The sequence below is a fragment of the Rhinatrema bivittatum genome, chromosome 1 (assembly GCF_901001135.1).
Source record: "Rhinatrema bivittatum chromosome 1, aRhiBiv1.1, whole genome shotgun sequence".
NCBI classification, from domain to species: domain Eukaryota; kingdom Metazoa; phylum Chordata; class Amphibia; order Gymnophiona; family Rhinatrematidae; genus Rhinatrema; species Rhinatrema bivittatum.
In genome coordinates this window covers 468,545,379-468,568,959 of record NC_042615.1, presented here as the reverse complement: position 1 = coordinate 468,568,959, position 23,581 = coordinate 468,545,379, and the positions used below count along the sequence as shown (strand labels likewise).

The following is a 23,581-nucleotide window of genomic DNA, read 5'->3' as shown; positions in this document are numbered from 1 at the left end:
CCGCCCTGTAAAAATTCCAGATCTTGGTCGCTCACGGGGGCACCCTGCGTTCCTCGTACCAGGCCTCAAATATTCTACAGATCTGTACATACGTCAGGGACGTTGAGAAACCTCCGTGGGTGAAGCAAGGAGGGGATTACAGCTGCCAACTATCCATGCTTCATCAAGCGAGCCCTCTCAAGGGCCAGACCATAAGACAAAATCAAGTTGGGTCCTCTTAAAGAATCAGACCTTGTTGGAGAAGGTCATTGTGCGGGGGAGGCGCAGGGGACTCTCCACGAGAAGCCTCCACATGCCTGCTTACCACGGGTATCTGGGCCAATCTGGGGCCACCAGGACTAATCCTCTGTGGCGTTCAATCTTGTGAATGACCTTGCCCAGCAGAGGCCACGGAGGGAAGGCGTACAGTAAGTCCTCCTCTGGCCAGGTCTGGACAAGGGTGTCGATATCTTGGGAGCAATGATCTCATCTGTGACTGAAGAATCAGGGACCTTCGCAATTTGAGATGTAGCTAGTAGGTCGATGGATGGCAGGCCCCAAAGATCTACTAGGAGCTGGAAGGCTCTGGTCAACAACGCCATTCCACTGGATCTAGACTCTCCCTGCTGAGGAAGTCTACTCTGATGTTGTCTTTTCCCGCAATGTGGGAGGCCGAAATCCCTTGTAGATTTAACTTTACCCATTCCATAAGGGGGTATATCTCCAGAGACACTTGATGGCTTTTGATTCCTCTCTGGCGGTTGATGTAGTCTACTGCTGTTGCGTTGTCCAACATTATGCGGACTGCCTGACCCTGCAGCCTGTGGCTGAACTGCAGACATGCTAACCTGACTGCTTGTGCTTCCAGGTGGTTTATGTTCCAGCGCATCTCTTCCTCGGTCCATTGCCCCTGGGTTGTCAATTCCTGACAGTGAGCTTCCCACCCTAGGAGACTCGTGTCCGTCATGAGGACGATCCAGTTCAGTGGGAACATACTTCCATCGGTAAGTGGAGGCGAATTGAGTAGTTGCGAATTGAGTAGTTGGAGTGGCCGCATGTGTGCCCTCGCCCACGGTACTACTTCCAGGGTTGACACCATCAGGTCGAGGACCTGGAGATAGCTCCTCACCCTGGGGCGCATTGTGTTCATCAACTGATTCACTTGGTACATCAAGGTCTTCTCCCTCGAGGGAGGGAGGAAGACCTTGTCCTGCTTGGTGTCGAACTGGACTCCCAGGTACTCTAAGGACTGGGAGGGCTTGAGGCTGCTCTTGTCCATGTTCATGACCCAACCGAGTTCCTGTAGGAGGGACCTGACCCTGCTAGTCACCTGGAGGCTCTCTTCCAACGACTTCACCTGGATCAGCCCAGTCATCTAAGTAAGGGTGCACCAGGATCCCTTCTTTCCTCAGTGCTGTAGCCACGACCACCATAATTTTGGAGAATATTCTGGAAGCAGTTGCCAGGCCGAAGGGCAACGCTCAAAACTGATAGTGGTGGTTCAGTACCACAAAGTGTAGGAAATGCTGGTGGTCTTGACAGATTGGGATATGAAGCTAGGCCTCTGAGAGGTCCAGGGAGGTTAAGAACTCTCCTGATTGTACGGCCATTATGATGGAGCGAAGAGTTTCCATGTGGAAATGAATTATCTGCAGATGACGATTGACGCTCTTGAGATCCAGGATGGGTCAGAATGAAACCTCCTTCTTGGGCACGATGAAATAGATGGAATAATGCCCTGAATTTACTTGGGGTGTAGGTACCGGGGTTATAGCACTCAGACCGAGTAGCCTTATCAACGTGGATTCCACTGCCAGTTTTTTGTGCTGGGAGTGGCAAGGTGATATCATGAACATGCCTCGAGAGATGCTGGACATCTCATATGGTGTCCAGTACCCATTTGTCCAACTAGATCTCGACCCACCACTGATACAAGAGGGATAGTCATCCCCCTATCTCCTCGTCCCGTGGATGGGTTGGCCAAACTTAAATGGTAAGTTCGGGTCGAACATGAGACCAAACCTGTTCCTCTTTTTGGTTGTTGGCTCCGAAAGGACTGAGACCTTCCCGAGGGCCGAGATGTCTGAAATGACAAGTTTCTGTAGGGCCGGATGCGCTGGGAGCCCCTGGCCCAACCCCTCATGGGCGAGGGGTGCTGCGACCTCTTTTTCTTATCTTCCGGTAGCCAAGGCACTGGAGATTCATCCCACTTACTGGCTAGCTTTTCCAATTCGCTTCCGAATAGGAGAGATCCTTTATTTATTTAAAAGTTCTTATATACCACTTATACAATTGCATAATTGATCTATGTGGTTTACAATTCGATTACATACATAAAATTCAAATAAAATAATAAACAAAGAACAAATAAATAATAAGGTAAAATGGTATACAAAGACAAACCATAGAATAAAAGCCAGAAAAATAACATAAGTAAGATAAGCATAGGTTAAATAGAAGTGCTCTTAATAAAAGAAAAGGAAAATGAAACTGCAACTATGAAATATAGTAGGCGATAGTACAGAATTATGTTTTTAGTGCTTTTTTAAATTCTTTAGTGTTTGATATAAGACGGATGTCTTCTGGTAAAGCGTTCCATAAAACCGGAGGGCATCTTTGTGAGGTTTGCCTTAGAGGTCGTATTGCTGACCAATTTCGCAACCATAGCAGTCTTCTGGCTTCCGCCACTGAAGCTACTCCTCTAGCCGAGGTACGCACTAGGTCCTTGCTAGCATCCGCCATGAAGGCTGCAGTGGGCTCGATCACCTCTCTGGTATGCATCCCCGAGCTATCTGACTCTCTTAAGAGAAGCAGACACAAACGAGCCACCAGGGTGCAAAAGGAAGTGATCTGCAGTGTCATTGCCATCACATCAAAGGCTTGCTTAAGGATGGATTCCAATCACTTATCGTGAGCATCCTTCAAGGCCACTCCTCCCTCTACTGGGATAGTTGTTCGCTTCGAGATGGCGCAGACCAAGGCGTCCACTTTCGGGAAACACAGGCTTTCTTTGGCCGCCGGATCCAGAGGGTATAAGGCCTCTAAGGCCCTATCTCGTTTAAAACTGGCTTCCGGGGCATCCCATTCCAGGTCAATCAACTCCTGGATAGCTTCCAGCATCAGGAAACAGCAAGAGGCTTTCCGTAGAGACACCAGGATGGGATTCTTCTTTGGTTCTGACATAGGGTCCGGCCAGGAATTCCCAGAGTCTTCATGGTCTGGGAGACCAGGATCGGTAATTCATCTCTGTGGAAAAACCGAAGCATGGTCCAGCATGGTTCCAGGCCTGGAGAGATTTCCCTGTCCTCCAATGAGTCTGCATCCCCATCGTCGTCCGTGGTTTCTGGTTCCTTGTCAGGGATACCCTTGGAGGAAAGGCATGTCCCGAAGCATGCTGATAGGGCTGGGAAGGCGAGGCTTTCCCAGCTGGGGCTCAGACCAGGCAGGAGCAGTAGCTGACTGTGCCTGAACAAAGGCTTGTAGGCCCTAAAAGAATTCCAACCAAGAAAAGGCCACCAGGTCTATATTTAGCCCAGGGGTAACCATGGTAGGGGCCGCTGAACTGCCCTCGCCCGGGGAAGATGCAGCCCCGGAATTGCTCAAGTCCAGGGTGCTACCAGAGAAGGTCATGGCTGACCTGTCCTCAGACTGGGAGGGGCCGGATTTGAAAAAGTTCTGAGAGTCTAGCCCTCCCTGGGCTTCCTCACAGTGCTAACACAGGAAGGATTCTAGGTAAGACGGTGCAGCCCTAACAAGGCAGGCAGCTCAAAGGGAATGTGCCTGTGCTTCCTTGCTGCTGGGGCCATAGTATTCTGTAGCTTGTGCGTTCAGCTGGTTAGCGCCTCTCAAACATGCACAAACCCACCTCGACACACATTTATTTAAACATTTTAAACATTTTATATACCGGCATTAGTTGTGGACATCATGCCGGTTTACAGTAAAACTGGTTAAGCTTAGAAATTACATTTTAACAGGGGAGTCAAACTGGGAGAGGGGGTAAGAGGTAGCTAAGAAAGGACAGAATAACAAGTCTAAGCAGCTGGTTATGCACATAGGTGTGCGCGCACTTATGCGTGCGTTAGGCTCACAAAGGGCTGGCCCACACCGCGTGTACAAACGAACAATGGGGGAAAATGGTGCCGCAACAAACCGCATGCAAGATGGTGCGGCCAGCCACGTGGAGTGCCCACTGAGCATGAAGCAGGGCCTAGCCCATCGGGGAGCCACTCAACCCGCTCGGAAACCCCCTTCCCTTGCCCTAACGGATCGGGAACGATGTCGGTATGGCGCGCTGAGCAAGGAGGCCGGAGGACAGACTTATTGAAGCCCTTCCACGCCTCTGGATAGGAGGAATTCTACTCTACTTACCTGGGCTCAGGGCTTACCGGCTGAGTATAAATACGGTCTCCGGCTGTGGGAGGAGAGGGCTTAGGCCATCACCGCCACACTTGGCTTCCTGCACCCACTGCCTTTCAGCTGCTTCAGCAACAAAGTCCATGCCGGGAACCGGCTACCGGACCAAGGCACACCTCTGAGGGATCTCGGAAATCACCTCAGGAATTCTCAGCTGGAGAAGGGACCCTTAGGTATCACCGCAGGAGAGCGGGAAGCAATCTTTCTCCCAATTTGGAGGTAAAATTTAAATTACTTCTTCAAAACAGTGCTGCAATCCTGCTAAACACCGCTGCTGGTGCGGGGATAGCACGTCCACATATGCTAGGAGTCGGAGAGATACTGAATGGCTGAGGTCACTGCAGGGGTATATCTAGGTTGACGTCAGCTTTGAAACCTGGCTGTCTCCATCTGCTAGCAGGGGGCACATAACCCATTGGTCATGAGTCCATCTGGTTACATTCTAGGAAACACAAATTCTGGAGAAAACCTCATAGCATGAATTCCCAATGAGACTCTTACAGAATCGAGCCCAAGGCCTTACACTGAAAACATTAGCCTGCCTCCAGTTCCTTCCCTGGGCTCCCCTTCTGCCTGGGATACTACTGGACCTAGTTGTCCAGGAGATGGTAGCTCCTCTTCCCCCTGAGCAACTGATGGAGAGGCAGCTGCCAGCCTAGCCTCCTCAGAGGTCCAACACAACGCAGAGAGGTTCCTTTTTGGGCCTATGCGAGGTGGATGGACCAGGTCCAGTGTCACATGCCAGGCAGAAAGACCTAGTAACATTAGGGACCCTTTAAACTATGGAGGAGAAGCACCTACGGCACTGAAACATTCACTCAGCTTACTCTCTTTTTCTTTTTTTTTTTAATAAACAGCTCATCACTTTGGAGTGGCTCCTGCATCCTAGATAACCCAAAGCATGCGGTGTTCCAACTGGCACCATGCTTCCTTCTCCAGTCTCCCCTGCCAAACCCTGCAACTCCTCCAGCCTTTCCCGCCATACCCCGCAACTCCTCCAGCCTCTCCCGCCAAACCCCAGATCAAGGGATTGTTGCAAACACCAGAGTACAGCAGCATTTGGCATGTACTGCTACCTTTGTTTGCCCTTTTTCTCTTTTTTTGCAGCAAACTTTATGCCTCCCACGTACAGACTAGGAGAGGCAGAGACCAAAGCAGAGTATAAAGGCACCAGAGTGGAGGGGTGTGTGTGTGTGTGAGAGAGAGAGAGAGAGAGAGAGAGAGAGAGCTCTCAAGTACCCTAAGGAAATAAATCCATTATTAGAATCAGGTCCTTTGGGATCCTCTACTCCCTAAGGAGTGGGGTCCTCCTAGGGGTATCCTCAGTCTCTAGGGAAACAGCCTAGGTGCTTCCAACCAGGACATTACCTGAAAAGTAGCCCCCAAGAGAAAAGTAGTCCCAGCAAACAACTGCACATGGGACTCGCACGCTCTACCAGGCTAGGTAGGAAGTCCATCTATTTTTTTATTTTTATTTATTTCCAGATTTTTATATACTGTTCACCCAACACAATGCTGACCAGAACAATGTATAATACAGTTTACGAACAGAATCATACATCGAAACATCGCAATAAATAAACAAGCAATAATAAAAACCATAAAATAAACTACAACTCATCTGTATATCCTGGCCACTAGAGAAGACACATCTACACTTGTCCCCAGCTTTCAGGAGCCAGAGACTACTGGCAAGGGCCCATGACCACTTCCCCTTTATGACCAGAAAAACAACCAGTAGAAAGGGTGACATTCTGGACAGCCTCGGCTCTACCGCCATGCATTTATTATGGGAAAATTGCTAACTTTGCCTCCCTCCTGCATCCCTTTCCAAATCAACTTTTAAAAATACAAATTCTGATGGACTGCTAGAGCCTACTTCAATACAAATTTTGGTTCACCAACCTCTAGCTATTTTCACATTGCATAAGAACATGCCATACTGGGTCAGACCAAGGGTCCATCAAGCCCAGCATCCTGCCTCCAACAGTGGCCAATCCAGCCCACAAGAACCTGGCAAGTACCCAAAAACTAAGTCTTTTCCATGTTACCATTGTTAATGGTATATAAGGGGGTATGGGGCCCCACACAGACACACAAATCACAATACACAGACATCTATACAATTTGATAAGGTCTTTTCCTTATAGAACCAAGGGATAAAAAAGAAAACCATCTTTGAGCTATTCTGCATAAGTCGGTATAAATATAACATCAGCAAAACAATATTTTTATGTGATTCAACTGATAAATGAAATCACTTAGGATAACAACTAAAACAGACATCAATGAAGCTACACCAAACTACACACAGAGACAAAAAACAAAAGTAAAAAGATAATAAAACCTAAAAAAAATAAAAAAATGTAGACAGATAATACTGTTTTATACAAATACAAAAGATATCAATACTTATGCTTATACAGGATCAAAAATACCAAGACCCTTCCAGTTTTCAGGATTGTCCAAATTCATATGCATGGGTTAGATTTGCATATACTGGTTCTCCAGTGCATGGAAATCTATCTCATACATATTCACAGTGACAATCCTGAAAACCTGACTGGCTAGGTGTGCCTTCAGGAAAGGGATGGAAAACACTGATGGAGGGAAATGCCAGAGAGAATGTACTTCTCTCCTTCAGAGATTCAAATGCCAGAGCTAGCATTTGAAATTGGGCCCACATAGACAGAGGTAACCAGTGTAGTGCCTCAAACAACTGAGAAGTGATTTGATCAAACCTCGAACAGTCTATAATCAGGCGAGTAGCAGAGTTTTAAACAATTTGCAGGGCTGGGAGCTGCTGTTTTGGTAAGCAAAATAAAGCAAATTGCGATAGTCTATTGTAGACAAAACTTATGTTTGGACCAAAGTCTGAAAATCAGAGGTGAAAAGTAAATATTTGAAATGCTCCATCAACCTCAGTTTATAATGAGAAATTACTACTTACCTGATAATTTCCATTTCTTTAGGGCAGCGAGATGAATCCAGAACCTTTACCAGCAAATGGAGATGGAACACTCTGACGTCACAGTGCATACACCCCTACAATGACATCAACCTGCTAGTATTCTCTTCAAAAGCAACTGTGGCCAGACTAGCAAAACTTGATTAAAAACAGATAAACATTTCAATACTCAGCCAATAGGCAACAGTGAGCTCAGACAAGAATGTATTTGCACTAGTCTAGGATCTGGTCTATCAGTTACCAGTAATTCCTGTAACATGTGGCCACGGAGGAGGACCACACTATAATCATTCAGCAGCCAAGGGAGGGAAGCTGGATTCATCTGACTGTCCTAAAGAAAAAGAAATTATCAGGGAAGTAGTAATTTCTCATTTCTTAGCGCCCAATCAGATGAATCCAGAACAAGTGGGATGTACCCAATTTACTCCTGAATAGAGAGAAAGGCTGCCGTGGTCCAGTCAAAACTGCACATCCAAAGGCTGCGTCCTCCCAGGCTTGCACATCCAGATGATAATACCTAGAAAAAGTGTGTAACGAGGACTACGTTGCAGCTCGGCAAATGTCAACAGGAGACAACAATTTCACTTCCTCCCACGATATTGCCTGAGCCCTAATGGAATGAGCCCTGAATTGACTAGGTAACTGCTTCCCATCATCAACGTATGCAGTCATAACTACCTCCTTAATCCAGCGAGCTATGGTAGCCTGTGAGGCCAGCTCTCCCTGCCTAGTATCGCCATGAAGGACAAGCAGGTGATCAGTCTTCCGAAGGCTTAGTGACCTCCAGAGACTTGACAATATGTCTCGACATCCAAGGATCAGAACAGATGATACACCTCTAGATCTCTCTCTGTCCAGAGATGGCAGGGAGATTGACTAATTCAAGTGAAAGTCAGTGAACACCTTTGGTAAAAACAGAAGGAACAGTAAGTAGCTGTACCGCTCCTGGAGTCACCCGGACGAAAGGCTCATGGCAAGACAAGGCCTGCAGTTCAGAAACCCTACGCGCAGAACAAATTTCCACAGAAAAAATGGTTTTCAAGGTCAGTAACTGCAAAGACAGGGTACGCAGTGGACTAAACGTAGGGCCTGCCAAGAAATCCAACACCAATTAAAACTCAATAAGGAAACCAGAATCCGCAAAGGAGGACAAGGATGTTTCACTCCTTATAGGAAACGGGCCACATCAGGATGAGTCCACAAGGAACCTCCATTCACCTGACCTGTGAAATAGGCAAAGGCCGCTACTTGTACCTTTACGCAATTGAGGGCCAAGCCTTTATTCAAGCCATCCTGCAAAATTTCCAAAATGAACAGGATTTTGGCTGAACAAGGAAGCGTACCTCGATCTTCATACCAGGCCTCAAAAATTTGCCAAACTCGCACATAGGCCAAGAAAGTAGATAACTTTCTAGCTCTTAGTAACTTGGAAAACACTGCTGCCGAGTATCCATGTTTCACCTTCATGAAGAACTGGTCCCTGTCATAACAGGTTCTTGTGCGCTGGAAGTCAAGGGGCAAGTCCACCAGGAGCTGCCGCAAATTCTCACTGTGCTCTAGGCCAATGAGGAGCAACCAACAGGACCATCACTCTGTGGTGTTCAATTTTTTTTTTTTTAAATCAATCTGCCCAACATGGGCCATGGAGGAAAGGCAAACAGCAACTTGTCTTCCAGCCACTTCTGCACTAGGGTATCAATCTCCAATGACTGAAGAATTGCAGAACTTTCACATTTCGAGAAGTTGCCAACAGGTCTAGCAACGGGAGACCTCAGTGATCCAGAATCAGCTGAAATGCCCCATCCGATATCCATTCTCCTGAGTCTAGACTCACCCTACTGAGACGTCTACTCTTACATTGTCTTTTCCTGCGTATGTGAGGCTGAGATCATCTGGAGATGCACTTCTGCCCACTCCATTAGTTGATCTATGTCCTGCGACACTCGATGGCTTTTGAGTCCTCTCTGTGGATTGATGTAAGCCACAGTTGTTGCATTGTCCAAAATTATCTGGACCACTCAACCCTGCAGTCTGTAGCCAAATTGCAAACATGACAGTCAGACTGCCCTGGCATCCAAATGATTGATGTTCTAGAGAGACTCTTCTGCATCCCAGCGTCCTTGCGCAGATAGCTCTTGACATGAGCTCCCAAACCATGGAGGCTTGCATCTGTCGTCAGTACTAGCCAGTCTGGTGATGCTAGGGAAATTCCCTTCCTTAGATGATTTGGCTGTAATCACCACTGTAGTTGGGAGGAGACCTCCATCGGCAGGTGGAGCCGAATCAAATAGTCCAGAGCCTATGGCTTCCACCAAGAAAACAGGGAGCGCTGAAATGGACACACATGCGCTCTCATCCATGGTACCACTTCCAGGGTTGCCACCATTAAACCAAGTACCTGCAGATAGGACCATATGGTAGGGCGCAGAGTGTTCATCACTAGACGTAGCTGTGCCATTAACTTCTGAATACGAGCTTCCGTCGGGAAAACCTGATCCTGCTTCGTGTTGAACCAAAGCCCAAGGTATTCCAATGACTGAGCTGGCTGAAGACTGCTCTTGCCCAGGTTCACCACCCAGCTGAGCTCCTGCAACAGGGAGATCACCTTGTGGGTCACCAGGCGACTTGGCTTGAATCATCCAGTTATCCAAGTACGAGTGTACTAGTATCCCATCCTTCTCAATTCTGCCACAACTATCACCATTACCTTGGAAAAGGTCCTGGGAGTGGTGGCCAGACCAAAAGGCAGTGCCTGAAACTGATAATGGCATCCCAGAACTGCGAACTGCAGAAAGCATTGAAGCTCTAGTCGAATGGGAATGTGAAGATATGTTTCAGACAAGTCCAAAGAGGTCAGAAATTCCCCCGACTGCACGGTCATTATCACCGAGCATAAGGTCTCCATGCGAAAATGCATCACGTGCAGATGACGGTTGACACCTTTGAAATCCAGGATGGAACGAAATGATCCCTTTTTCTTGGGCAGAATGAAATAAATTGAATATTGCTCCATATTTTCTTGAGACATAAGCACCGGAATCACAGCCTTCGAACTGAGGAGCCTTGCCAATGTATCCTCCATTGCCCACTTCTTCTGCGGGGAACGTCAAGGACAGACCATGAACATGTCCCGAGGAATACTGCATAAATCCAGCATATATCCTTCTCGAATCACCTCTAGGACCCATTGTTCCTATGTGATCTCGACCCACCTCTGATAGGAGAGAGGCATCCCCCATCTCCTGTTCCCGGGGGTGGGTTAGCAAACCTTCAATGGGAGGCTCGGGAGGATCCACAACCTCTGGGCTGTCAGGACAGAGAGACCTACCAAAAGGTCGCATCTTCAGAAAGGTTGCTCCTCTTATAGGGTTGAAAATACTTGGCCTCTCATGCTAAAGGAGAGTGGCGTCTGCTTTTTATCCTCTGGTAATCAAAGAACCGGTGATTCACCCCACTTATTGGCCAGTTTCTCCAACTCGCTCCCAAACAAAAGCGAGCCTTTAATGGGCAATTTCATTAGGTTAGTCTTGGAGGTCACATCAGCTGACCAATTTTTCATGATAACTGATGCTAGGCCGCTATTACCGAAGCCACCCCTCTGGCTGAGATGCAGACCAAATCACAGCCTGCAGCTGCCAAGAAGGCGGCCACTGGCTCCATAACTGCCCTGGAATTCACCCCAGAATCAGCAACCTCTTGAGAGAGAAGTAAACAAGAGCAAACCACCAGGAACAACAAGAAGTTATTTGCAAAGTCATTGCCACTGCTGCAAATACCCTCTCCTAACTTATGACACCCCCAGTTGAATTTTCCAACTAAACTTTATAGTTTATTATTTGTTATTTTTTATTTTTGTTGATTGTTCTTTGTTCTTTGTAAAGGCCATGCCTATCTATACCTTGGTTCAAAGTTACCTGTAAACCGACACGATGTGCAAACGGTTGTCGGTATATAAAATCTTTTAAATAAATAAATAAGGATAGTTTCAATCCTTCTATCATGATCATCCTTCAAGGCTACTCCTCCTTCCACAGGAATAGTATTCCACTCAGAGACTGCACACACAAGTGCATCTACTTTCGGATACAAGGGGTACAGGCCTTCCAAAATCTGACTCCCTTTGAAACTAGCCTCTGGGGTGCCCCATTCAAGATCAATCAATTCTTGAATGGCCTCCATCACTGCTTTATGCAAGGAAACCAAAATGGGATTGCTCTTTGGCTCAGACACAGAATCTGCCCCAGGAACCCCAAGCATTTTCAAGGTCTGGGAAAACAGAGCTGGTAGTTCATCTCTATGAAGGAACTGTCACATAATCCTATACGGTTCTACTCCAGGAGGAATCTCGCCATCCTCAAAAGTGTCAGGATTGGCATCATCATTCGTGCCATCTGGATCTCTATTGGACAGTCCCGCTCTAAGAGGACTCTGGCGCTTAACAGCAGGTCCAAGCAAGTTTCCTACTTGTGACTTTGCCCTGGGAACATTAGATAGGGCTGAGGACTGCGCCTGAAGAAAAGATTATAATCCCTGGAAAATTCTACCAGGAGATACCTGAGGCGCACTCACTAAGCCACCGTCTCTGCTGATGAATCAGTTAGGGGAGTTCCAAAATCAGGCGCCCACCTGAATCGTCTTCACCCAGACCAACGTATGGCTAGGAAGAACTAGGCCCAGTGAAATCAGAGGAAGATAAATCTCTCTGAGCCAGATCCAAGATGGCGACTTGAGAGAAGGTTAGGTGAGGAAGTCCTCTTACACTGAAAGTTTTTTGCTTGGAAATGCCCCATACCAAGAGAAAAGGGAGAGTCCAGGTAGAAACCCCGATAACCCCGACTCCTACCCTATCTCAGACGATGATTCAGGGCTTCTTTACATCGTTGAATATGGTGCCGGAAGAAGTGTCCGCTGTGGCCGCTGGACAGAAGCAAATTCCGGCGGCTCTGGACTTGAATATCACCCTAAGCCCCGGTGCTCCCGTGGCACCTCTGCCGCCGAGCTGAGCAAAACCCCTGCTTTCGGGACAAAATGCTGAGTCCGTGGAGGTGGAAGCAGAAGGCCCTGTTGGGGCGAAAAATGGGGAGAATGATGCTGCAGCAGGCTTGGTAATTGCAAACCCCGGAACTTCACTGCACCAGCAGATGGGAGAGATGGGAGAAAAAATCTTGAACGCCTTTCCATTAACATCAACGCTTGATGGCGGCCTCGCTGTCAAGAAGGTTCGGTAAGCGTTATTCTTCCTTCACTTGTGGATCAAACCAAGAAAATTACATTAGAAAACGTTTGGGCTGTACTACTTGAATTGAAAACGTCAATAGTGAATATGTCTAGCATTTTGACTGTTACACAAACCCAAATTAAAAAATTGGACCCAATAGTGATGCAACATGCTGAAAAGTTAGAGGGGTTACAAGATCAAGTTACCCAAATCCAGTCTGTTCAAACTGGAATAATACAAGCTGAAAAGTCTAACACACAGAAAATTGAAATTATAGAGAATCAAGCAAGATACAAGAACCTGAGGGTATTAAATTTTCCGCGAGTAAAGATGATATTGCCGCTGGAACAATTTAAAAAGTTTCTATTGGAAAATTTATCAATACCTCAAAATGCGATTCCACCTATTGAGAAGATTTTCTACATAAATCCTGGGAAATAGACAGGAAAAGAGCTACAGAATATAGAAATTTTACTTCCGTGGACGGGAGTAAAATTTAACGGATTTTCTAGAGCAGTCCATAGAAGAACAAATTGAATTTTGGGGACATTGTGTATAAGATTCGTGTTTTCATCAGACAGAGATACTATTTTGAGGTCATTCCTGCGAAATAGAAGAAAACTCTATCTTGGCCAAAAAGTGTGGATTTACCCGGACATTATGAGAGACACAGAATTACGTAGAAAGAGATTCTTGAAAATGTCCCAGGAAGTAAAAAACTTGGGAGCCCATATGGTAGTTCGCTACCCGAGTAAATGTGTGTTTAAAATTAATAGTCAAGATTTGCATAGATTTCTTGATTTATATGCCTCTCAAAATAATGCTACTTTGAACCGTCCATGGGAGTAAGAATATTGATGTAACCTTCTGATTTAATTTTTATTTCCTATAATGCTCCGAATTAGAATCTTGGATCTCCTATTTCTTTATAACATGGATGTATAATTTGCAGAACCTTAAAAATAGCTTTGATAAGAGAATCTATAGCTTTCATTGAGAAATATTTCTTTAAATTTTGTGTAACTTAAACACGAAATGTATACTTTAGAAGAAATTAATGGGACAGTTAGTAGAAGGTATTATATTAGGGTGGTTGATGTGATTATATGACCTATTTAATGGTTAGCATTTTTGCTATGTAATGTTAAAAATGAATAAATAAAAAATTTAAAAAAAAATCTCTCTGAGCCTCCAAACAATGCTGGCACAAGTCAGTGGGCTCTCCTGGATGAGATGCCCAAATATGATAGGCAGTACAAAGAGGAAAGTGCGTTGGATTCTTAGATATATGTGCCATTAGGCCGGCAGTGTGCTGTTCGGTGACCGGAGGCCTGCATTTAGCTTTTTCTTTTTTTTTTTTTTTAAAAGATGCCCAAAAATTCTAGGTGTCCAAAAATGTGGCATCCAACCCTTAGGTGTCTCATACCTAGGCATCACTAGGATAGGTGCTGCAAAAACGTAAGCGCACAGCAAAGCTCAACTTGCGCACACAAGTAAGTGCATGGCCACTTAAGGCACAACTTAACTTGGACGCACAGACTACTAGGCCCACCTAAATGTCCAAAAACTAAATGCACAACTTGGATGCATAGCTAGAAGTACACACCGAACAAACAATCCTGTAGAGGGCAGCCTAAAGAAAACGTACGAAACGCTGTTGATGCCTACCACACGTCACACAGCGAAAAAAGCCTCAGAGTAGGACAAAGGTCGGAATGGCACTCCGAGCACGGAGACTGGGAGAAGGAGGAAGCCCCACACAAAAACCCCCCCTCCTTCTCTGCCTCTGTATTTTTTTTTTTAAACCTATCTGAGCTCAGCCTTACTTGACTGAGTACAGAGATGGTCTCAGTCTGCGGGGGGAGAGGGCATGTACCGGCACCACCGTGCTCGGCTTCCTGCACCCGCTGCCTTTCAGCTGTTTAAACAGCTAAGTCCACGCCAGCTGAAAACCAGCTACCACCTCAGGAATTCTCGACTGGGGGAGGGACCATTTGGTATCACTGCAGGAGAGCAGGGCGAATTAATTTTCCTTATTTCTCCTTTTCAAATCGAAGCAAGTCCACCATCTGCTGGAGATGGAGAATACTGGCAGACTGATGTCACTGCAGGAGTATATATATATTGTGATGTCAGTTTGCTCCATCTCCATCTGCTGGTAGAGATGCATCACTCACTTGTTCTGGATTCATCTGATTGGATGGTAAGAAAAATCCAAATTTTACTAGAGCTTTAATATGGGGTTTAAAATTTAAGACATAATCAAGGATGAACCCTAAATCATTTACTTCAGATTTATAAGGAAAAACATGGATCACCTAGTACAACTTACATACATCAGATGATACTGGGACCTGGCTCACCCACAACACCTCAATCTTCCCGACTTCAGAGCAAGCTTATTAGCATACATCAAATCCTGAACTCCTGTAATACAATCTTCCAAAGTGGTCAATGCAGCCTGAAAAGACTGAGGAACAGTCATCTGCATAGATTTTATACTGCACCTAAAATGACGTGATAATCTTTTCTAGGGGATTCAGATATTACAGCAGCAGAAAGTGCCAACCCCTGTTGTACTCCAAACCTAACATAAGAACATAACATTTGCCATACTGGATCTGACCAAAGGTCCTTCAAGCCCAGTATCCTATTTCCAACAGTGGCCAATCCAGGTCACAAGTACCTGGCAGGATCCCAAAAGGTCGACAGATTCCATGCTATTTATCCCAGGATTTCCCTAAGTCCACCTTAATAATGGTTTATGGACTTTTTTTCCAGGAACTTGTCTAAATCGTTTTTAAGCCAGTTACACTTTCACCACATCCTCTGGCAATGAATTCCAGATATTAATTATGCATTGAGTAAAATAGTATTTTCTCTTATGTCTTAAATGTATCACCTAGTAATTTTTTTTTAATATACCCTCGTCTTTGTACTTTTTGAAAGAGAGAAGAAGAAAGGAGTTCCAAGACATGAGGACTTGCTACAAACAATCTGTCAGGAAGGATCTGAACCAATAAAACAGTGTCACCTACCCCCAATGTTCAAGCCTCTTCAACAGAGTCATGTGGCAGTTGGTATCAAAAGCTGCAGATAAGTCTAACACCACCAGGATTATTGGATGATTTTTAATCAAGTTTGCTTAACAAAGAATCAATGAGCAACACCAACAAAGTTTCAGTGCTCTGATAAGGCCTAAATCCACAAATCAAAATGCAAATCATGAATATCATAGCCATCCAAGAAATCCTGGAACAGATGCAGCACAGACTTGAGTAATTTACTCCAGGATAGTAGGCAAAATTGTGTAGGATCAGCTGGATCGCGCATAGCCTTTTTTTTTTTTTAGCACAAGACATACCAATGCCAGCTTTACTGATGGAGGCATGACACCTTCTGCCAAGGAAGCATTTGTATGTCAGTGTTTTAGCACACACCTGCTTTAGGCTATGATTCATCCAATATGAGCATGGGTCCAATAAAGAAAGACAAAGAATATAATGAAGACAGGAAAGGAGGATATCCACTCTAGCATCTGGAACAAAACAGCCACTGCACTAATGACTGCAGATGATGTAGAAAAGACATAATCAAGGAATGAAAGCAAGAAATTCTCCTTTGATAACAACTTTGCACAAAGAACATATAGGGGTAGATTTAAAAGAAGCGTGACGCACGCCTATTATAAAATTGTTGGATCGAGCAGACTGGGAAGGATCTTCCTTACCCCCCTACCTAACCTCCCTTCCCCTCTCTCCTCCCCATCCCCTAAACCCTTTCTCCTACCTTTTTTTTTTAATTTTGTTGCTTACTGCTCCGTTGGAGCAGTAGCAACTTGCGCGTGCTGGTAGTCTCTTCCCCAAAACAGCAGCAAATGGCCACTGTACCGATCGCCTCCAGATCCGCCCCTTTCCTTCAGCCTGGCACTTCTGCACATAACAGGAGTTACATGCATGGCTGGGCCCGTTTGAAAATGCGCAAAGCGCGCAAGGCCCGGACACACACATAACCCCCATTTTTTAAGCACATGACCGATTAAAAATTGGGTGGATAATAATTAGTAAAAGCCCCCATCTTCAAATTTAAATTAAAAGAAAAGAACCAGTAGAAAGTACAACTTCTAAATGAAAACCTCAATTTAACTCCCCATACATTCTCATACCAAAATTGACATCTTTGCCCCTCTCATTCTCCAACCAACTTTCCAAATTGCAAAAGACACATCCCTGCTCCCACCCCAAGAACCTAGCTCCACACAAAGCTTGGTGCATAGTTCCTGACATTTCAAAGTTATAAGGGTGAGGGGGGGAAAACATTTCTTATGAAAATCTGCCCCCTGCCTCATGGCATCTTTTAAAATCCTAAAAGTCTGATGTCTCTACAAGAACTTAATTCCACACGTTTAGTGGAATTAGGTCTGCAGATTTCAAAGCGGGAAGTGGGGGATTCGCAAACTGCCACATACACATACATTCAGTAAAATCTCAGAAGCCTTTTTTCCAATAGAACCAAGGCTAAAAATCACAATTAACTAGATTTACAAAATCTCAGCTCTGAACATTCTGCTTTTACATCAACTTAGAACCATAAAGTAGAAAACAGAAGTAGTGGACACATCATTCCACCTACCTGTGTTTCGGTGACCCTTGAGTACGTAGAGTGGGTTGGGGTTGTCCAGTGTGAAGACACAAATGTTGTGGTCATTACCTCCCGTGGCGATCAACCCTCGAGGGTAGTTATCACTCGCAGGTATGATGCACACAGATGATACAAAACCGGAGTGGCCAAGCATGCAGTGCATTTCCACAAACCCCCTGTGAGGACTAAACATACAGACACATTATGCATTTACATTTAGTGACCCACAAAAAGGAAACAGAACAGGGGAGCCCCATCTTCTGAATCTAATCAGGTGTGTCATGTATGGAACTTATTGATACAGAGAGTTTTGGAATTGCTCATGGCTCTGTCATCATATACTGTACACTGTCTCTTTAAAGTTAACTTAATGGTCATGAAAGATGTTCGATTGATAGCACTGAAAACTAAAGTCCTCCATTTGTCCCCAGCACAGGTACAGCACAGACAGCAGTCATGCAAGCTTCTCCATAGTGCCCTTCCAATGTGCTTGGCTCCCTGGGAAGTGCACTCCTTGGTTTCTCCGATGAGAATGCAAATGCCAATTAGTACCAATTTGCAATAGTGGATTATTGGGATATGCACACCTGTTCCTGTGAACTGGTCTGGGACTATCAACTCGTTTCACATAGACTGCCAAATGGATAGGCTAATTAGATGGGCCATCATAGTCTATCATTTCTATGTATATCCCATAGACAAGTTTGAATTGCAGCTGTGGAGCTCTGGTTACTTGCTAAGTGTATTTGGCTTATGACTAACAACTTGGCAATTAGCAAAAAAATAACCACACAGATAACAGAGAGAAGGTGAAATTATGTCTTATATCTGATAATTTTCTTTCCTGGACTCTTGCTAGACTAATAAATACTTTGGGAATTTCCCTGCTGCACAGCCGATGAAGACAAAAGTCACTTCTCCTTTGTTTTCCTTATGACATCATGTCCACTTATAACGGAAGTGTGGCTCTAGGTAGCAGCCAGTAGACTACTGCCAAAGCTGAGAGTCTGGACAACCACCACATAAATGAAATTATTCAGATTAACCCAAAAAATAACTATTGTGTTATTGCATAGGGTCCTAATCATCTCCCTGGACCAACATGTGCTTCCCATAAAAAAAAAAATCTTAAGTAAAGCAGAGTTACTTACCTTTAACAGGTGTTCTCCTAGGACAGCAGAATGTGAGTCCTCACAGATGGGTGACATCAACAGATGGTGCCCAGCATGAAAAACTTTTATCAATGTTTCTAGAAATCTGACTGGCACACTGAGCATGCCCAGCATGCCACTATCCTCACATCCAAGCGGGGTCCCTCTTCAGTCTCGTAATATAGAATTCACGAGCGAAAAAAATAAAATTGCAAAACGCAGGAGAACCCAACTCTGGGATGGTGAGCGGGTTTCCTGAGGACTAACATTCTGCAGTCCTAGGAGAATACCTGTTACAGGTAAGCAACTCTGCTTTCTCCTAGGACAAGCAGGATGGCAGTCCTCACAAATGGGTGAATACCAAGCTACAGGCTGCTCCCGGCAATAACTATGACCAACAGGCATCGAACTGGGTGCCATCAGGCTCAAAAATAACTCCGGTGCTGTTGGTAACCTAGGGAGACAGCCTGAACCCAAACAAAGAGGTCTAGGTAGGGAGAGTTGGGTTTAAGCCTGGAAGAGGTTGTGAAGGACATACTGTCATGTCGACCATCCTTGTCCAAGCAATAGTGGATAGCGAACGTGTGTAGGGAACTTCACGTTGCAGCCTTGCAGATTTTGGCAATGGGAACTGCTCGCAACCGATGCCACCATGGCTCTCACAGAATGAGCTTTTATTTGGCCTCCAAGCTGAAGGCCCACCTGCACATAGCAGAAGGAGATAGAATCCACCAGCCAGTTGCACAGAGTTTGCTTACCCACCGCAATACCCAGCCTGTTCCTGTTAAAGGATATAAAGAATTGCGAGGACTGACTGAGGCCTGCTGTGCATTTGAGATAGAAAGCTAAAGCCCTCTTGCAGTCCAAATGAACAGAGGGCTTTAGCTGAGAGGTGCCACAGATAGTCAAGCATGTTCGAAGTGGGGCAGGCGAAGGGATCAAAGCCATTACCCTCGCACCAGACGGAGAACTTCCTCCACTTCAGTCAATAAGACTTCCTGGTGGAAAGCTTCCTGGAAGCTATCAACACTTGAGATACGTCGTCAGAGAGGTCCAGGGGCTGCAGGACTAGCCGCTCAACATCCAGGCTGGCAAAGCTAATGCTCGAAGGTTTGGATGACACAGTCTGTCCCAATCCTGTGTTATCAGATCGGGAGAGGTCCCCAGAGGGATGAGTTCTGTGACTGACAGGTTCCCGAAGAAGTGGGAACCAGACCTGTTTGGGCCAATAAGAGGCCTTGAGAATCATGGTCCCCTGGTCCTGCTGGAGCGTCAAGAGAGTCTTCATCACCAGCGGAAGAGGAAGAATCGTGTACAGGAGACCCGTGTCTCAATGTCGGGCAAAGCCGTCCAAGGCTGGAAGTCCATCTGTCCTGAACAGGGAGCAGAATTTGCTCACCTTGTAGTTGCAGGTGGAGGCAAAGAGATCCACGTCCAGAGTTCCCCACTAAAGATTCAGGCCGTCATAGCTGGATCCAGTGACCGCTCGTATGGCCAGAACGCTCGACTCAAGACGGTCTGCCACCACATTCTCTGTTCCGGCTAGGTACATCACTCTCAGGAACATGCTCTGCGACAGAGCACAGGACCAAATCTGTACCGCTTCTTGACAGAGGAGGAACGACCCAGTGCCTCCCTGTTTGTTGATGTATCTACCACATTGCTACCTGATTGTCCCACAAGGCTGTCCTGATCGGGACAAATGGTTTTGAAACATCCAAAGGATGTAGCGAATCACTTGAAGCTCTAGGAAGTTGATCTGACAGAGATTCCTCAGCCATCCACCGACCTTGCGTATGGAGCTCGTCCACATGCGCCCCCAACCCAGAGGGGAGCCATCAGTGGTAAGCATCACCTGAAGCGGGGAAACCTGAAAAAGGACCCCCTGTTTGTTGGATAGATCCTCCCACCAGGACAGGGAGATCTGGAGAGGTGGCGTGACGTAGACACATGCCCCAAGGAATGCCTGTTGTCACTGTGACTGCAAGGTCCATTACTCCCTGCGCATGCTCAGGCAGGCTAAAGGGGTGACATGGGCAAATGCAGCCATGTGACCCAAAAGACGAAGAAGTAGATGAGAAGAAACTTGTTAATGGCTGCGGACCAAGCTCACCAGCAATGACAGAGCAAAGCACTCGATCGTGGGGCAGAAACGCCTTGGCTTGAACCGTGTCCAGTCTGGCCCCAATGAAGCCCAGGTGTAGCGTCAGGCTGAGGTGGGACTTGGGGTAATTGATGACAAAGACCAGAGACTGCAGCACCTGGATGGTCAGACGTAAGAAGCAAAGCGCCCCCTGCTGAGTGGCGCTTTTGACCAGCCAGTCGTCCAAGTAGGGGAACACATGCACCCCCTGCCGTCAAAGTTGTGCCCCCACCACTGCCAGGCACTTGGTGAAGACCGGGGGGGGGGGGGGGGGTGAAGCAAGGCCAAATGGCAACACTCAATACTGGAAGTGATCCTTTCCCACCACAAAGTGAAAATTTCCTGTGACCCGGGAAGATCGCAATGTGGGCGTAGGCATCTTTCAGGTCGAAGGAGCAGAGTCAGTCTCCTCTTCTTAGGAGTGTGATTAGGGTGCCCAAAGAGACCATCTTGAACCTGTCTCTTTGAAGGAATTTATTCAAGGCTTTCAGGTCAAGAATAGGGCGAGGCCCCCAGTTCTCTTTGGTATCAGGAAATACCGAGAGTAGAATCCTCTGCCCCGTTGGCGATGGGGAATGGGTTCTACAACTTCAACCATTAGAAGGGCACAGAGCTCTGTCAAAAGCATTTCTGAGGAACCCAGGATGGACATGGGGGACAGTCGCAGGGATGTCCATGAAGTTCAGCTGGTACCCTCGGTGAACAATTGTGTGAACCCACTGGTCCTACGTAAAGTGGGGCCAGTGGTGCACAAAAAACGATGCAGCCTGCCTCCAACCGGAGGGCAGGATGCCGAGTGTTCGGCAATCTGACTCATGCTCCCTTTCTCCCAGTCACAACCCCATGGTGGGGCTCTGCTGGGGGTATGGCTGAGGCCTAGGGGGGGGTCTGCTGCTAATGGGACCAACCCCTGGAACCAGGGCAGGGTGAGTGGGCTCGCGAGGCAGGAGGATAATATTTCCTCTGACAGTAAAAGGACTTTCTTGAGCTTTGTCGCGAGGATTTTTTGACCGAGGATGGCAGGTCGGAAGTACTAGCCGACAGGTGTTGAAGGGTCTCATGGTGGTCCTTTAACTGGGTCACCGAATCCGTGACTTTATCTCTGAAGAGATTGTCACCCATACAGGGCAGATGTGCCAACTTTTCTTGGACCTCTGACCGAAGGTCTAAGGCATGGAACCAGGCCATCCTGTCAGCGCCAATGCCCACTGTAGCCACACTCGCTGCTGTTTTGAAAACATCGTACATGGATATCACCTCGTGTTTTCCTGCCTCCAGACCCTGCTGTACTACCATTGAGAACGCATCCTGCTGCAGTTGGGGCAGATGCTCCGACAGCTCCTGGACCTGCTCCCACAGGTTCCAGTTATATTGGGTCACATATAGTTGGTAGGAGGCAATGCGGGCACTTAGCATAGTGCCCTGATATACCTTCCTACTCAGGGCATCCAACACCTTGTGTTCTCTCCCTGGAGGGGCAGAAGCGTGGGTGCGAGAGCGCGTTGCTTTTTTAAGGGCAGACTCCATCACAACCGATTGGTGTGGGAGATGGTGCCTCTCAAAACCCAATGCCTGTTGGATCAGGTAGATGGCATCTGCCTTTCGATTAACTGGAGGAATGGACACAGGATGTTCCCAGATCCGAAGGAGAAATTCCTTAACAAAAAAAAAATCATGGACTGGGACAGCCACGACTTCTTTTGGGGCATCCACGAACTGGAGGACTTCCAACATCTTATGTCAGGCATCCTCCTCCGTGAAGAGCTGAAACGGGATGGCCTCAGTCATGGCCCGGACAAAATCCACAAAGAAAAGATCCTCTGGGGCAGACCTACTCCTCTCATCAGGTGGGGAAGGCTCCAAAGGAAGATCACCTGAGTCCTCTGAAGAGGACTGGGGTATCCTCCTCCCAGGGGTCATATGGGGCCTCTTCCTCGCTAAGATCCCCTGGGGGCTGGCATGGGTGGTCCCTGCCCAGGCTTCTCAGTTTGGGCATAGAGGGCATTAAAAGAACAGATGGCATCAAGAACCCCAATGGCCCAGGAACAGGATCGGGAAACTCAGGCTATGAGACCATTGGCCCTGAAAGTGCCAACAGCCACAGTAAATCTTGCTCCTCGGAGGACCCCATGATGGGTATCATTCCAGAGGAGGGTATCAGAGGCCGCTGAGGAATCGAAGGTCCTGCAGGCACCGGCAGCATCAGGACACCTAAAAGGACATCCAGACGTTCCAGCAGGGGCGCCAAGAGAGATGGCGCAGGCTCAGGCATCAGCATGTGGACCGGTGCTGGAAGCGGTTTGATACCCCACAGGGCTCAGAGCACTACCAACTAAATCCTGTGATCCAACTTCTCCTGAAAGACCGGTGAAGTTAGGTCAGACGGAGGAGGCGGCGTTACCAGAACCTCCTCAGAGCCCCAAGGAGTTTTGGTGACCTGCACCACCACTGGTGGGAAACACCTGGGACTCCAGAGTCTGATAGAGGACGATGCCTCTTCCCCATGGGGTCGCTTCTGTGGCAGCACGCGGGCCGCCAATGCCGCCTCGATCCCAGAGCATTGCGTCGACGGTGACCGGTGAAAATGTTTTTGGGGCCTTTCGTGGTGCTTGGCCCGGTCTTTTCCTGGCACCAAGGAAAGTGAAGACCCTGACGTACTGGAATGCGACGATACTGGAGACGGCCTATCTGCAGCTCCTCTCGAGAGAGAGAGACGGACCCGCTGGGGGAGTGGAAAGGGATGGCGTATCTAATGGCTCCCCTTGGCCTCTAGGTGTCAACGCCTCCAATACTAGAGTAGATGAATCAGACTTTTGGACCCAAAAATGTTTTTCCATTTTGTCCAGTCGGGCATGATGGCCTTTGGGGGTCATCTGATCGCATAGATGGCACCCATGGATGTCGTGCGAGGCCCCCAGGCAGAGGATACAGACCTCATGTGGATCAGAAATAGACATGGTCCGCGGGCAGCGGGGGCATCATCGAAAACTGGATGACGCCATAAAAAACAGCCGGCGAGCGGTCAATGGCCGGCAGCCACCGAGGAGTGACATGCCAGGAATCAA

At 47.0% G+C, this 23,581-nt stretch overlaps 1 protein-coding gene across 2 annotated transcripts in view; it reads right to left on the bottom strand.

The window, feature by feature from the left end:
- PLAA (phospholipase A2 activating protein) overlaps nt 1-23,581 on the bottom strand; it is a 207,651-nt gene that overhangs the window by 162,782 nt on the left and 21,288 nt on the right. For both annotated transcript variants that reach the window (XM_029606392.1, XM_029606383.1), the window contains exon 2: nt 17,214-17,407. In XM_029606392.1, coding sequence (XP_029462252.1) covers nt 17,214-17,407 — 194 coding nt within the window. The remainder of the gene's footprint in view (nt 1-17,213; nt 17,408-23,581) is intronic.